This window comes from Poeciliopsis prolifica, unplaced genomic scaffold (genome assembly GCF_027474105.1).
Source record: "Poeciliopsis prolifica strain line A6 unplaced genomic scaffold, Auburn_PproV2 SCAFFOLD024, whole genome shotgun sequence".
In the NCBI taxonomy this organism is placed as follows: Eukaryota; Metazoa; Chordata; class Actinopteri; order Cyprinodontiformes; family Poeciliidae; genus Poeciliopsis; species Poeciliopsis prolifica.
Genome location: NW_026562399.1, coordinates 2,649,701 through 2,665,713, shown reverse-complemented (window position 1 = coordinate 2,665,713; position 16,013 = coordinate 2,649,701). Strand labels below are relative to the sequence as shown.

The following is a 16,013-nucleotide window of genomic DNA, read 5'->3' as shown; positions in this document are numbered from 1 at the left end:
GAAAGCAACGCAATAATAATCACTTTTTCCCCTAAAGTACGTTTGGAAAACATAAGCGCTGCGATTTAAGCGCAGTATTTATATCGTAAATTACCCTAGTAAATTTAGGTTTTCAGTAATTTTAGCTAAATGTGTTTTCTAAGTAATGTTATGTGAAGTTCTGATTAAGAATGTCTGCAGGGAGAAAAACAAATGACATCCATCGAACTGCTCACATAGGCCGATCAGTCTTTTGTTTCTACTTAAATGTTTACCGTGTTTCAGATTGAGCCATTGTTTTCTCCCCTGCAGCAGAGGGCGATATGCAGCAGTTGTGCCACACATTTCAGCAAGTGTATGGTCTGCAGTGCAGCTTGTCGCTCGCAGTTACGTTGTGTTGCCTCAAACACAGAGACTCTCAATGTCTGCGCGGTTTTTCAGTTGTATAATTTTTTTTGTACAGGTAACATAATTGTGACATACACATATCTCATGTCACATACAGCAATATGTGACGTCTTCTTTTAATTTTATGAAAAACTTTTATTTTGTAAATAAAAACCGGAAGTACTAACAACTCGTAGGTTTGACACGGAGGCAGTTAGCTGTTTGCTAAATAACAATGAGGAGGTAGATTCATCTTCATCATCTCCTTTTATGCGTCTTCTACACGGTACAGTAAAAACATTCAAGTGTAATTATTGGCTACATTTGAGATATTATTCAACAATGTCATGCTTGGTTTATTTTGTCTCGTCAGTTGTAGCCAGTGTAAGACAGTACTGGTTGCAACTAATGCTAACTTCGAGTTGTCTTTGTAGCATTCATCTTACTTTTGTCGTTGTTAAAGTTTTTGCTTCGAAAATAAAAGACCGTGACCAAAACATACATTAAATTGGATAGTTACACTGTCTGTGTAAAACTTATTACTAGCAAGATTAATATTACCACATAGATGCTGAATTTCTGTGCAAGTGAAATACTAAGATTTCAGTCAAAACAGCGAAACGTTGAAAAATAAACAAATCCAAGTTTCATAAATTAAATCTTTGTAACAAAAAACAAATCAGTTGAAAGATATTGTAAACAGTTTATCAAATGTGTGGACCAACGTCTGTGGAGCTCGGCAGTCTTTTCCTATTTATTAAAGCTTTCAGAGGATTGTGTGTTATTTGTAAAGGCCACTGAATCCTTCAATAAAATGACATCCAAATTTAAGAGTTGAACCAGTTTTGTGTTCAGACAATAGTAAACTTACAGAGTTTTTTGAGGGGGACATTGTTCTCAGCGGGAGTGAATGTAAATTAAAATGTATTTTTTTTTAAAATTCGAATCTGTTTTTATTAAAGAAATATCACACAATACAACTTCAATGACCTTTGAAGACTTGAATTGAGTGTACAAGTTTGAATTTTTCTTTCATTCTTTGAGGGCGAAAGGTCATTCTGATTATCGGATGTTTGTTCTTTTCAACTTGTTGATAAACCACAATATTTATTTTTTTGTTGCAGTTGCTACACTCTTCTCCTAATTCTGATCACCTTTCATTTGTTTCTTCCAGCTACTTTCAGTTTGTATCTGGTTCTTACTCATGTGTTTTTTGAAACTGATCAAAATTAACCTCTTTAACCATTTGTTTTTTTCTGGTTTAGGCTCTAACTTCCCGACAGTCATAACTACATGCAGAGGCATCTTGTTTTCTTGGTTCAGAAGACTGTCTGTGTGGGCCGACAACCTTTTGGGACACTAATCCTTTGTAAACAACCAACGTTTTGCAGAACATTTCTAATTTCATCTACTTCTGATCAGCGAAAGCCCCTAGCAGCCCATCAATACCATCTTCAAAAAAGACACAGTCCCTGGACTTCAGTTCGGCGGTGCTTTTCCGAGTGGCCAAATATGTCCGAACAGCGCTTCCTTGTGGAATACGCCAAGCGTGGCACGGCGGGGTGCAAGAAATGCAAGGACAAAATCCAGAAGGGCATCGTGCGCATAGGGAAAATTGTGCCAAACCCTTTCAGCGAGTCTGCTGGCGAAATGAAAGAGTGGTATCACGTGAAGTGCATATTTGAGAAGCTGGAGAGGGCAAGAGCCACGACAAAGAAGATCGAGGACCTGACGGAGCTGGAGGGCTGGGAGGAGCTGCAGGATGAGGACAAAGAGCTCATTAATAAACACGTTTCAGGTGCAGCAGAGAGCCGATAAATCATCTACTGCTCAATCTAAATCTAAACAGGGTGTTCAATTAATTTATCTAAAATTAAGGTCTTAAAATGTCTTATTCACCTAAGAAAATGCACATTGACCTTAAGTTAATGAAAATCTCATTCTACATAGGCAAAATGGAAAAGTTTGAATTATGTGCAGACATTTTCACTCACTATGTCTTATTACTCAAAGCGACTAAGAATAGCAGTAGCAAACTGTTAATACTTACTAGCAAGAGTCATTAGCAATGTGAGAAGCACAAAGCTTGCATGTAGAAGTCATTCTCAAACTATTATTTAATGCTTGACTCTTTTTAAAAAAAATCTTTTTAACTTCTATTGTTGTCAAACCTCTTGTTTTGTAGACCTGATGGCCAAAGTCAATGCAAGTCCTAAAAAGAAAGTCCAGGCCAAGTTGAACACCACCGGTCAGCTCATGGCGCCCCCTGCTGACCCCTCTGTCAATGCTCCGAGGAAGTTTTCTGGCTTCACAGGTAAAATACATTCACACTGGATTAATGCAACTAAACTTTCAATGCTGCTCTTACCTGGACTGCATTTGAATGTGAAGATGGTTATTTGGGTTTGACTTTCTTCAAAAAAGTGTAAAACCACTGTAAAATTGTTTGGATTTGTGCGGTTGCCAGTTTAGATTTTTTTGGGGCTTGTTTTCATAGAGCTTGTTGCTTGTTTCTCTTGCAAAATCTGGCAACACTGATTGTATTTTCTGTATGTGATTTTTATTTTCCCCCTTTTGGTACAATTAGACTGATTAGTTAACTGGATTATAGAGACTCAAAAAAGGCCATTTGTTGAAATAATACTCTGAGTAGTACAGAAGCCAAAACCGGTCAAATGAATATGCATTTTGTGTTTAAAATAAAACAGACTTTTATTGTCTGCAAATATGTTTTACCCACAAGTCCTCAAGTGGCTGTATTAGTATTAGCTAGTCACCTTGTTTAAATTATGTACAAAAATGAAAAGCCCTCTGGCACCTTTTGCCATCCAGTTAGTAGTCAGTTAAATAACCAGCTCAGCCCTACAATAATTGATAAGTTGAGAAAAGCTTGAGCTTGTTATATGTTGACTTTTATAACTTCAGCGCTAAAACCATACAGCGAGTAGAACTGGCAGATTTGTCAAAGTTAGGACGTGTAAAAATTGTAATTTTTTTAATTTTTTATTTAATGGCTCTGCTTTATTCTGACATTAGCTGCGAAGGCTGGCAGCTCGGGCAGCTCAGACAGCTCCAGCAGCCCCGGACTGTCGACGTCCCCGGCAGCCAAAGCTGGCTCCAGCAGCGCCCTGTCCACTCAGCTCTGCGACGCCCAGCACAAAGACTGTCTCTTCAGGGAGTTTCGCAAACTCTGCGCAATGGTGGCTGAAAACAACAGCTACAACAGCAAGACACAGATTATAGAGAAGTTTCTGAAGAAGGGCACAGGAGGAGGTTGGCCTTAACTTTAGTTTACTTGTTTTTTTTTGTTGTTGTTTTTTTTATATTTTGAGATTTTACCATGTCTGTTTTTTTTTTTTTTTTTCATTTTCTATAACAGATAAATTTTACGGAGATCTTTACTTGACGGTGAAACTGCTGCTGCCAGGCGTGGTTAAAAGTGTTTACAACCTGAACGATAAGCAGATAGTGAAACTCTTCAGCCGCATATTCAGATCCAACCAGGAGGACATGGTGCGAGATCTGGAGCAGGTCTGTCCAGCAGCGTTCATGAATAACTCCGAACATGATGTCAGGCTTTTAGCCCTTTCTGCATAAAACCTTTAGAGAAATTCTCTGTTTCAGGTTACTGATCCAAATAGATGTTTGTTTCTGTAAAATAGAGGTGGGGAATGTATACTTAAAGTTTTATCATAATATTTTGCACTACTGTGATGAGAATCAAAATGACTATAAGAACAATTCAATTAATCAGTTACAGCAAACACAAATACAGCTCTTGAAAAACATTCTTTTTTGTGAGACGCTTCTGTTGGACACCAGTCACATAAAGAAGTTTGATCTAAATTATTAAACTGTGAATTATAACTGTAGTGAACAAGATTTTTAAACTTCTTGGTGCTTTTATTGAAGAACCAGTGGGAAAAACAGACTAAAATTCCCAACAATATGGACAGTTTGGGGGTTTTTAGCTTCATTAAATTGATCTTTTTTAAAAATAATAAATCGCAATTATTTCAAGAAATTTATGATAACTGATACGATAAATGCTGTAAAGGCATCTTTTGAACCAGCGATGCACAATATGTCGACATAAATATCTGTATCAGATAATTTTTTTTAGTTCTTTTTATTATTTTTTGCATAAAAGTATTGTTCTTGGGCCTGTACTAATAACCAATGTTTGTTTTCATTTTGTTGTTGACTTCATGCGTTTCTGGAGAGTGGTGTGTTGGTTATGTGACAGTAGCATCCCGTTATCATGTCAAGTTGCTTTTAAAAAAAAACCTTAATTCGTGATACATTTCTTATGAGAATTACATTTTTTTGTTGTCACAATGAATTCCAATTTGTTGAAAGTCCCCAAAACTGTCCTTATATCAAGATTGAGTTTACTCCACCGCTTGCTTAATGAAAGCATCAATAAATATGCAAATATGATTAAATGCACTTACTAGGAACAGTTTAGTTTTACAAATCACTCTTTATTATGTAACTGGTGTCCTGAAGAATCACATTGCTAATGGGAATGTTTTCAAGAGCAGCGTTTAATAAATGATTCTTATTGTCACTTTTATCATTATCATGCTACTGCTAAGCATAGTGATGAACATTGTAGTTCATATTGCCTCTAATGGAAACAAAGCTAGCGATAATGCAGTTCAGGTTTATGGAGTGTTTAACTGAAACAGGAGTGATGTCAGCAGTGAGAAAAATGTCTATCAATTTTCAGCCCAAACAGTCATATTTGTTCATTCCTGTTTTAAACTGCTCCCATTCATGTGTTGTTTTATTTTTCTCTGAAGGGCGATGTGTCAGAAACTGTGAGGATTTTTTTCGAGGAGAGCAAATATTTTCCTCCCGCTGCCAAGAGCCTCCTAACAATCCAGGAAGTAGATGCGTCCCTGATGCGCCTCGCCCAGCTCACAAAGGAGGACGAGCAGCAGAGCGAGCTGGAGAGCATCGCCAAAAAGTAATGTTTTGTCCTGTCAGGCTGGGAGGCAGAACCTACCAGAACATTTAGTGCAATGTTCTGGTAGGTTCATGTGACCATGAAGAAAAGATCTGCTTAAGTATTTAATGTGAATTTGTTTAAGTCGTTCAAATGAAATGCGGTTAATTTATAAAAAGATGGCAGATTCTTCTCAAGTATTTGCAGGGAGGGTAAAGAGGAATGTATGGGCATGTTAAACTGGTAATGCTATGCAGTACTCACTGTTTTTTAGCTTTAGATGAAGTTTTTATTAAGTCAGAGGGGAAAACAAATGAGAAAAAAGGGAAAAAACACAAAGATGAGAAAAGGCAAATGACAAAAAAATTATGTTTCCACTGTCATTAAATGTGTTAATTTCTTTTTGCCAATTTTGGCAGCATCTGACTTCTATATTAGTTTTAAAATTCTTCACTGAATAAATCAAGTAGGGTTTTTTTTTTTTACTTTTTTCTTTTAAACGTCATCCTCCTGTATTTCAGAATTTTTTGATGTCTTTAATAGCCAATAAGTTCTGTTTAAAACATATTTAGGTTGAATTGGAAAAACCTTATGCACACAAACTGTCATCTGCTTCTTGCAGTCTGCAGCTCGGTTCCTGACCATGTGTTAGAATTTCCTGCTTCTCTTTCCCAGATGCACCAGCAACGACCTGAAATGCATCATCAGGCTCATTAAGCACGACTTGAAGATGAACGCTGGCGCCAAACACGTGTAAGTGTTCGTCCCAGAGCGCTGCCTGCATGAACAGACCGAGTTTATAAACTTCTGCTCCTCCACTCAGGTTGGACGCGGTAGATCCAAACGCGTATGATGCCTTCAAGGCCTCCCGTAACCTTGGCGACGTGATCGAGAGGGTTCTGAGGAACCAGCAGGATGCCTCCAGCGGCTCTGGACCCAGGAAGCTCCTGACCGTCGAGGCGTCGCTCATGACGCCCGTCCAGCCGATGCTGGTGAGGCCCGACTCTGACATCACACTTTATGAATATTGCTTTTCTATCACGGCTTAGTTAATAGACTGCTAAATTGCTCTCTCATTTTTAAGCTTACTTCTTTCTTTAGTTCTAACATTTATTACCTCTTTTGAATACGGCAGCAAATTTTCCAGTTTTTTGGCAGAAATACTTTTTTCCCCATGAATTCCAAAAGTTGAAAATATTCAAAATTGACTTCTCAAGCTCTGAAATTTCCTCGTTTTTTTTTCTAGAAGATTTTAGATTAATCAACACTAAATCAATTAGTGATGTTGTTAGTAGTTGACTATTTGATAATTGTTTCAGCTGTAATTAGTTTTAATTTACGGTGAAAACAAATGGATGCCACACTTATTCATCATCCCTTTTTCCAATCACGTGACAAATATTCACAACTTTGTGTTGATCTGTCACATAAAATCCAATAAAACACATTGAAGCTTGTCTGTCTGTGCTTGTTTTTTTCTTATGTGTGATTCCAGGCCGAGGCGTGTAAATCCATCGAGTACGCCATGAAGAAATGTCCAAATGGTATGTACTCCGAGATAAAATACGATGGCGAGCGCGTTCAGGTCCACAAGAACGGAAACACCTTCAGCTACTTCAGCCGCAGCCTCAAGCCGGTGCTGCCCCACAAGGTTGGTCCTGTTAGACTTGCATCAGTTTGTCTCTGCAGGGTCTGCAACTTTAGAAGTCCCACGTTTCAACATTACAACACCTAAACTAGTTCTGTTTCATGCTTTTGCACTCTCTGTCCACTAGATGGAGGTGCAGTGTGGACTAAAGTGTAAAAGTGCAGTGAAACTGTTTTTTAGATGCTTGAATTTGGACTTATTTTGGTGTCTGAGGAGCAATTTTAGCTTCCTGGAAGCTCCTTGCCAATTCAGCCTCTCATCCAAACAGCTGATTAAGTACTTAAGGTCTGTAATTAGACAGTTTATGGTAATGAAAGGTTAATGAAGTGGGGGAAAGACTGGAGTGTAATTACCACAGTTTTCTGTAATTTTAAAATTATTGTGATTAATGGAAACACAGTAGAAGTGACTGAATTATTTACAGTGAGAAAAGCAGAGTTGGAGTTTGGATTTTAGCCGTTTCACTACAACCACCTGACTCCCTGGTTTCTCCTCAGTTTTAAACCCTATGACAGAAATTCGCTGTGGTTTTGAAATCCTAAAATCTGAATCTGAAATCCTAAAACCAGTCATTATCAAAACTATTTGATTCCAACCAGATGTGGAAATGTTTTCTCCCAGATGTTGAGCAATGACATAAGAGTTTTGCATTTCAGGTGGCCCATTTCAAAGACTACATCCCTCAGGCTTTCCCCGGTGGCCACAGCATGATTCTGGACGCTGAAGTCCTGCTGATCGACACAAAGACCAGCAAACCGCTGCCTTTTGGCACCCTGGGTGTTCACAAGGTGAGAACCTCTCCCTGCTCTTGTCTTTTCCTCTTTTGGTTCAGTCTCTGTAGTCAGACTTCAAACTTCTCTTTGTCTCAGAAAGCTGCCTTTCAGGACGCCAACGTGTGTCTGTTTGTGTTCGACTGCATTTACTTCAACGGTGTGAGTTTGATGGAAAGGTAAGATTTTCTGTATTTCCAGTGAGAAATATAGAAATTTCCCCCCCAAAATCTGTGACTTTTCAATCTCAGAAATCAGTTTGTCTCTGCAGGGTCTGCAACTTTAAAAGTCTCACATTTCAACATTACAACACAACAACATAAATTAATTTCTCTAATTTTTATAAGCAATCAAGATAAAGTTAAGTGAAGATTAAACTTGTAAAGCATTTAAGTCAATCCCTCTTCTTATACTTATGGGATCAAAAATAGCACAAAAATCAACAAGAAATGTAGATTTGGGAGTTTTGCATTAGGAAAACCAAGAAGGAATTAACTTGGCTGTAATCTGCGGTTTGGTGATCCCACACACAAATGAATAATTTGAAGTTGGCTTACTCTTTTCTACTGGCTCCGTGTCCTCCAGGCCGCTCTGCGAACGCAGGAAGTTCCTGGACGACAACATGGTGGAAGTCCCAAACAGGATCCTCTTCTCAGAGATGAAGCACGTCACGGTAAGTGTTGAGTCAGGCTTTCTGCTTTGTCTCTGCATAAACCTGCGGATTTATATTCTGTGTGCGTTTTAGAGAGCAGGAGATCTGGCAGAGATGATAACTCGCGTCATCAGAGAAGGACTGGAAGGCCTGGTGCTGAAAGACGTAAAGGTCAGTGGAAAGAAAAGCGTCAGGTTGATCTGTGAGTGAACGGTTGAAACCTGTATGTTGTTTTCCTGCTTTATGTCTGTTTGTTAATTTGTTTTCTTCAATTCCTTCAAATATGGAAGTTTACATGCATTTCCTCAGTATTTGGCACAGTTACATTCTTCATCCTTCAACCAAAAGTTTTGGGTAATATCGACGCATTCCATTGAAAAACCTGTTCCCCTCCTCGCCTGTGGTGGCGCTGCCCCAAGATCCACTGAAGAAAACATGAAAACCTCTGAGCGCAACTTCCTTCTTCACAAGATGTAAACAAAAATGGAGTGGCGTCAGATTTTTAGCGGTTGTATGATTTCTCATTTGTCTTTGGCTGATGCAGGTGTTTTGATTGTATTTACCCAGAATACCCTGTGTTGTAATCACTTCCTGCTTTTGGAGCGGTCACCAGCCCACTTGGCATTCACATATGCATTCAAACTGAACTGAGACTCAAGTTTCTTGGCGGACTGGAGTTGGTGTCCTTTGGTCCACATCAGACTTTGATTACCCATCCACACTTTAGTGTTTGTGGAAACCTTTAAAGCTGCAGAAAGTAATACAATAAAACTAGTTATCCTGATCCTAACAAACCTAAAACATTAGGTTTGCTAGAATCCTAATGTCAGTCTGGTTTTATGTCAAATGGTGAAAGTTATGTGTGTTTTAAATGTCTTTAAGGTTTTGGTTTCAACTGCAGCTGAAGTGGTGAATTAATCCATCTGGGCTTCTTCTGTGTCTCAGGGAAGCTATGAGCCGGGGAAGCGACACTGGCTGAAGGTGAAAAAGGATTATTTGAACGAGGGAGCAATGGCCGACACGGCAGACCTGGTGGTGCTCGGTGCCTTCTACGGAAAAGGATCAAACGGTCTGTCAACGTTTGAGGTCAAATATATCTGCGAGATGTTTAGATGTCATCATCAGATTAAATTTAAAAATTATGAAAAAATGTCAAAAGTGAAACAGTCTCTGAATGGAACTAGCACTGTTTCATCAATACTAGGGAATTGTTGACTTAAAACAAGCTGATATATATTGCAGAAAAGTAACTTGTAAGTTAGTTTTGTCTTTTTTCAAGTGTACTGAGGTGTTTGCACTACAAACTAGACATTACTTAGTAAGATTTTGTTTATGCAGTGCCACCTTCTCACCCACTCCTTGCAAATGTAATCGTTTACATTTCTCTGTCAGGACTCTTATGTACGCATATATTTTTTTTGGGTGGAGGGTGTGCTTTTTATTTTTTGTGCTCACTGAGTGCATGAAGAAGGACTGCACATTCTGCAGGCAGCAGTGTAACACAGTGCTGGACTGGGAATACAAATGAGCATCGAAGTACTTCATGTGAAAAATATGCAGATGTAATGCAATGCATAAGGCGAGGATGCCACTGGGGAGGGAGATTTATGAGGGGGGGTAATGGGTGTGAAATAAAACTGGGAACACAACAATGGGGTTCAACTCTCAAAGCAGGGCTAATGAAACTTCTCATGAGGTTTAAAGACGACGTAAAAAGCAGGAACAACAAATGTAGGGCGGTAGAGGGGAGAATAAATTTCCCTTTTTTGTCCACCAGGGGGCATCATGTCGAGCTTTCTGATGGGCTGCTATGACCCGGACTCGAAGAAGTGGTGCACGGTGACCAAGTGCTCCGGAGGCTATGATGACGCCATGCTGGCCCGACTCCAGAAGGAGCTGGATGTGATCAAAATCAGCAAGGTCAGAGGAGGACCCGCTTAGAGGCTGCTGGAATATGGAGCTGATGTAATACTGACAAATATTAATCTGTCATGTCTCTCTGTGTGTGTAGGAACCCGGGAAAATTCCCAGCTGGTTGAAAATTGTCAAGAACTATTATCCTGATTTCATTATCCGTGACCCTGAGGTGAGATTTTAACATGCTGACGTCTGGATTAGAGTAGAGGTTTTCAAGTTCAGTCCTGGAGAACCTTTAGATGTATAGACCTACATTATTAGATAGGACAGCATCCATTAGCCAACTAGTGAAGTGCATCTGTTGGTGCCATTACTACGCAACAAGTCATGGTTGTTAAACCACACTGTTCCCATGGAGAAGCAGGATTCTGTCTCAAAAATGTTTATGATCAGATTTGTATAAAATATGACTTAAATGAATTCAGATGTTTTCCAGGCAGAATAGTCTTTGTCTCGAGCAGAGTTTCCATATCACTGTTCAGTCTGACATTTCAAAGATAAATTTGCTCATCAAAGTTTTTTGCTCTGGGATGAGGTGATTTTTAGCTGCATCAAAACTGGTTTATTTTGCAAAACTGCAATGGAAACATTTAATGGAAGCCCACAACTACGAAATTGTCTTTTTGACACTAGCAGAAAATCGACAAATCTTTGAGGGTACTTGTATTGAAAATGTAGCTTGTGACAGCATAAAAAAAGTTTTGATATGCATTCTTCCTAGATATAACAGTTTGGTTTCTGTCAGGTCTCTCAGGATGCAAAAGTATTAAAAACATTTTGCATTCATATGGGACAAGAATTTAATTTAACATCATTTCTGCCGCAGGAAATATCGTTTGCTAAATACTTCATAAAGCAATTTATTCTATTTGATGAGAAATAACTGTTAAAAGCATCTGGAACAATGGTGGGCCGTGTCTCGGATCTACCTGCTTGTCTCTGTTTTCTTTCCTGCAGCAAGCGCCGGTCTGGGAGATCACCGGCGCAGAGTTTTCCAAATCAGAAATGCACACTGCCGACGGCATCTCCATCCGCTTCCCCCGCATGACGCGAATCCGCGACGACAAGGACTGGAAGACGGCCACCAACCTGCACCAGCTCAGGGTAATTGCCCAGCCTCTTCCTGCTTAGTTTTAACAAGATGGCCATCAGAAGACCTGATGGGAGGGTTGAAGGAGATCCAGACACTCGGCCTCTGACCTTTCCATCCTTCTGCCCAGGAGCTGTTTCGCATTTCGAAGGAGAACTGCGACTTTAAAGTGACGGCGGGTCCTTCTACGTCTGACGACAAAGGCTCATCAGGAGGAGACAGCGGGGGAAACTCGCCGTCGTCCTCATCCAGTAGGAGCAGTCCGGCCAAAAAGACGAGTGAGTCCGATTGGTCAGATTAACACAGTGCTGGTCAGATTTAAAGGCACCTCTGGTAGAAATCTCGGGAATCCCTTCAGATCTGTTTTTATTGCAGCAGAATATTGATTTCCTGGAAGGAAAATCACTTCAAAATCGGCCACAATCGTTGCTCCCCCTGGTGGTAATACTGTGCATGACATTTTTCTTCATTTTTATACATACCAGTACACAACATCAAACATGAGGGCTTAGACAGGTGGACAGTCACACTGATGACCATTATAATTTTACAGACATTTCACTGTATAGACTCACAAAAATAAAAGAGGAGAAATTCCAAGTGCCTGTCAATCAGAATGACATGGATTCACAACAGTTACACGTCTCCGGCTATAAAAAGATCCCATTTTTTCCCCAAAGTCTCTCTCCTTTCTCCTTCTGGAGATGTGTTGTAAAAGTTAACATTTCCATATTGTGGATCAGGTTTATAATATTCACAAGAAGCTTCAGAGTGGAGCCAACATTTAGCAATCGCCTTCTTGCTTGTGTGACTCAATGCAGTTGAGCACTAACTTGCTGCTAATATACCTTTGCTAGCCAGCTAATTCATTTTTTTTCTTTATGCCTCCGTCATAGAAAAGTGCAGATTTATCACCAGTTTCGTCATTCTGTGCATAAAAGCTTTAAGTCTTGAATTGAGTTGGTAAAATGTGCAGAAACCCTGTTTGGCCCTCAGTAATTGGTCCAGAGTTGTCAAAGCAACATGGTCCTTCAGAAAATAAAACTATAATTCTTTAATTAACTTTATTTCATTGGAAATGTTGGCGTGCCAATATTTGTGGCAACAGTGATTATCAGAGATTACATTGCTGCAGTAGAGTTAATTTACTTTGGGGCTGTCAACAGGCTATGGATGCTCAGTGAGAATCTCAAGCAAAAAAAAAAAGTCCAATTGTTCTGAAATTGTGATGGGAACCTACTTCGGTTGTCCTCAGGCTCAGCAATGTTTTCTATTATTTATAAGGAGGCAACTTGAAGTTTTTTAGCTGATGTTGGTCCTCGACCTCTTTATAGGTACTCCAAGTACGATTTCCAAACATTCTTCTGTTTTATTAAAGAGCTCCTGGTTTGCTTTAGGGGAAGAAACTTCTGCAAAACTCAAAGTAGTTTGTTTCTGACCAAAGGGACAAAGAAAATCCAGGCATTGGGATGTACATGCACAGAATGACCATCAGAGGGCAGAAGTAGTCGCAGCATCATGATTTACAGTTGCTGGAGCATCTGACAGGCAACTTGTTGGGAGTTTACTTTGGTTCATGTTCTAAAATTAGAGCAGAGATGTGAAAGTTTGTAACCTCCACTTCCTATTTATTACGGCCATGCGCAGCGCCACCATCTGGTTGATTCGTTCCAAACCAGAAGATGAAAACACAAATGATTTTATTATTATTTTAGAAGTTCAAATGTCGATGGAGACACAGGTAGTGATTGAAAACCTAAATTAATGGTAGAAAATGGTTTCTTCTTGCTTTCCTTCACAGGTAACAGCACCCCTACCAAACCAAAGGCTGTAAAATCAAAACCCCGCACTTCCACCTCTGAGGTCTCCAGCGCCAAGAAGGTACCAGCTGCACCGCGACACACACTTCACAACATTTACACACACTCAGTGGAGGAAGGTGTGATGAGGTGTCCCTTTGCTGCAGGTGAAGAAGAGCGAGGAGAGCGTTCAGAGCAACGGACAAAACAAAACGTCTTCCCAGCTGCTGCAGCCGAGGAAAGACAAGGTTGGTCCAAAATGTCGTCATCGAACCAGGTGGACCTCAACAAACTCACAGTCGTCCAGAGAAGAGAAGTGGTAGTTTTAATGCAATAGAAATTTATTTTAATGTGTACATTCAGTGAAGTCAAAAACCAAAAGGAATAAAACTCTATGTTTTTATTTAAAATTTTCCCTTAAAAAAATATAAAAGTCCAGCTCACATGAGTTTAAATTGTCTCGACGTGTTTTGACAATTCTATCATCCTTAAATCAAAGTTTAAATTCTCTTAAAATAAGAGAAATGCTTTACCATAAACACCTTGTGAGAAAGTAGGTCTAGAAAAAAACAAGGGAAACTCAACACTTAGAACAGACAGAATTCAGTTTAGCAGTGAATCTTGTACCTGCAGCCTGTCAGGTTTGAATCAGTCTGTGCTCCTTCCAGACGCTGTTGGACATCTTCAGCGGGGTCAAGCTCTTCCTCCCCGTCTCCGTTCAGGACTTCGACAGACTGCGGCGGTACTTCGTGGCGTACGACGGGGACCTGGTGCCGGATTATGACTCCGCCTCGGCTACACACACGCTGGGCGACCCAGAGGGCAGCCGGGCCCAGAGGGTCTCTCCCAGCTGGATCTGGGAATGCATCCGAAAGCGGCGCGTCGTTCCTCCCTGCTGAGAGGAAGGCACCATGAGTGTTGGGGTCGGGTCGCAGGGCAGCTCTTCAGTTCAACGTTCTCTCAGGTCATTTTTTTATTTCAGCAGCAGACACTAAGATTTAAGTTGGAGGCTTTTTGTTTGGAGAATAATGATTCTAATGAAACTTTTGCAAAGAAAAATGAGGTCACAACTAAACAGGAGTTGACTTTTTACTACAGAAGCAAGAAAGATCATGAACTGCAAATAAATACTGGTGAAAAAACTGTGTGATGTCTTTTTTTTTATACAATCTTTGTTTTACAGAAAAAAACTGCAAAAATGTTCTATTCTAGTGCAAATACATTATTGTATCATTTCAAATGTACTTACAGGTAACTTTTCAGCATGATCTTATTTTAACTTAAAAAAAATCCATCACACTGATCAAAATGTTTCGGCAAATTATTTCACTTATAATACGGGGAAAAGGTTTTATTATAATTGAAACAATTTGCCACTGGACCTTTTTCATAAATATTAAGGATTTTATTTTTACTTAAAACAACATCTTGTACTGTGTGGAAAAATGACTTGGAAGTTAGTTTTCTTATTTACGTCTCTGGCTGGTCTGTGTAAAACCCTCACCTTGGGCCACATTAAACTCATGAACGTACTCTTAAGGTTCCAGTTGTGGTGAAATTTATTGCTAAAACTACACAAACTGTTCAAACATGAACTACATGAAGGTTTTGCTTCCAGATGGACAACGATTAGGTTAGAATGGCCTAATCAAAGCCTGGACTTAAATCCAACTAAAAATAAAAAAAATCAGTTACCAGTTGTTCTTCAACCAATCGTACAGCACTAGCGCTATTTTGCAAAGGTGCATGCCACACTTCTCAGATTTGTGTTTGGAAAACAAAATAAGTTTTGCTCCACTTCTTGATTATTAATTAACTTGTTAATCATATAAAATCCCAACAAAATGTAAAAGTTGATTTAAATGAATCCTTAACTGAGTTTTGTGGATTTCTGAGTGAATTTAAGCTCCTCGTTTTCCTTCCTTCTTCCAGCCTCTCAGGTTAATGTGTCGATACTCAGCAGGTAACTGTCAGGTCATTGAATCGGCTGCATTTAAATCTGTCACTTTTCAGAGAGACACCTGAACCCGTCCGTCAAAAACTCCAATCCAGCAACGTAAACGAACCTTTTGGTCATTGCTGCAGCGTTCCTCTCGTCAGGGGTCAGGGGCTAAAGGTTAAGGGTCAGTCTCGTCCAGCTTCCTCTTTCCTGACGTCTCTCCTCCTCCACCTCCTGTTGCTCCTTCAGCTCGACTCCAATACTGCAGGTCAAAATCCTCCTTGATGAGACAAGCCTGACACAAAAAGCAAAATTAATTCACTGGATGCTTGTCTGTTTCATCTGATGTTTTTAAGTTAAAGTAGTCAGATTACAGTATTTAACTTTTTTTTTGTTTCAGTGGAAGCTGTCTGCTCTTCTGCTGCAGGTTTGATTAAAGCTCTGCAGTATCTGGATGAGTAACAGCATAATAAATAGATCTGTCAAGAACAGATAACTGAAGAAAACTTAATGAGATCAACAGAGTTAAAACAAGTTCTCAAGAACCACAATCTTAATTCCCCAGGAATTGTTTTTTTTTTTTTGTTTGTTTCTGCAATGGGGCATCTGACCTTCCAATCACCTTCAGAACTGAAGAAACATTTTGGATCAGAGGGAAAAAAAAATCTGCAAGAACAAAATGAACCGATGAAGAACACTCGGCTAAAAATATCAGCAGGGCTCTACAGAAAGTCTCTACTGCAAGTTAGTTCAGATTTTTATGCGTCTAGAAGTGATTTAGGGCATGTGTACTTTATTTTTAATTAAGGTGGCACATCCTTTCCCACCTGCCTGCTTTCGCGTTTTCCACACAGTCAGCATGTGGGTCCAGCTTGTAGGTA

General features: G+C 39.6%; 2 protein-coding genes across 2 annotated transcripts in view; one reads left to right on the top strand and one right to left on the bottom strand.

Annotated features, from left to right (window-relative positions):
- Window positions 1-376: 376 nt before the first annotated feature.
- Window positions 377-14,713, top strand: lig3 (ligase III, DNA, ATP-dependent). Its single transcript, XM_055046538.1, has 21 exons — window positions 377-652; window positions 1,632-2,164; window positions 2,552-2,680; window positions 3,403-3,639; window positions 3,746-3,897; window positions 5,172-5,338; window positions 5,993-6,070; window positions 6,141-6,309; window positions 6,813-6,968; window positions 7,622-7,753; window positions 7,835-7,914; window positions 8,321-8,408; window positions 8,481-8,558; window positions 9,333-9,456; window positions 10,165-10,307; window positions 10,399-10,473; window positions 11,262-11,408; window positions 11,525-11,672; window positions 13,196-13,275; window positions 13,361-13,441; window positions 13,862-14,713. Exons 2-21 carry the CDS (start codon window positions 1,660-1,662, stop codon window positions 14,090-14,092), a joined length of 3,000 nt encoding a protein of 999 aa, XP_054902513.1. The 5' UTR covers window positions 377-652; window positions 1,632-1,659; the 3' UTR covers window positions 14,093-14,713.
- rad51d (RAD51 paralog D) overlaps window positions 13,974-16,013 on the bottom strand; it is an 18,797-nt gene continuing 16,757 nt past the window's right edge. Inside the window, exons 10-11 of the mRNA XM_055046539.1 lie at window positions 15,260-15,427; window positions 13,974-14,085 (exon numbers count right to left, since the gene is read on the bottom strand). Of these exons, the coding sequence (XP_054902514.1) occupies window positions 15,311-15,427 (117 nt within the window). The 3' untranslated portion in view covers window positions 13,974-14,085; window positions 15,260-15,310. The remainder of the gene's footprint in view (window positions 14,086-15,259; window positions 15,428-16,013) is intronic.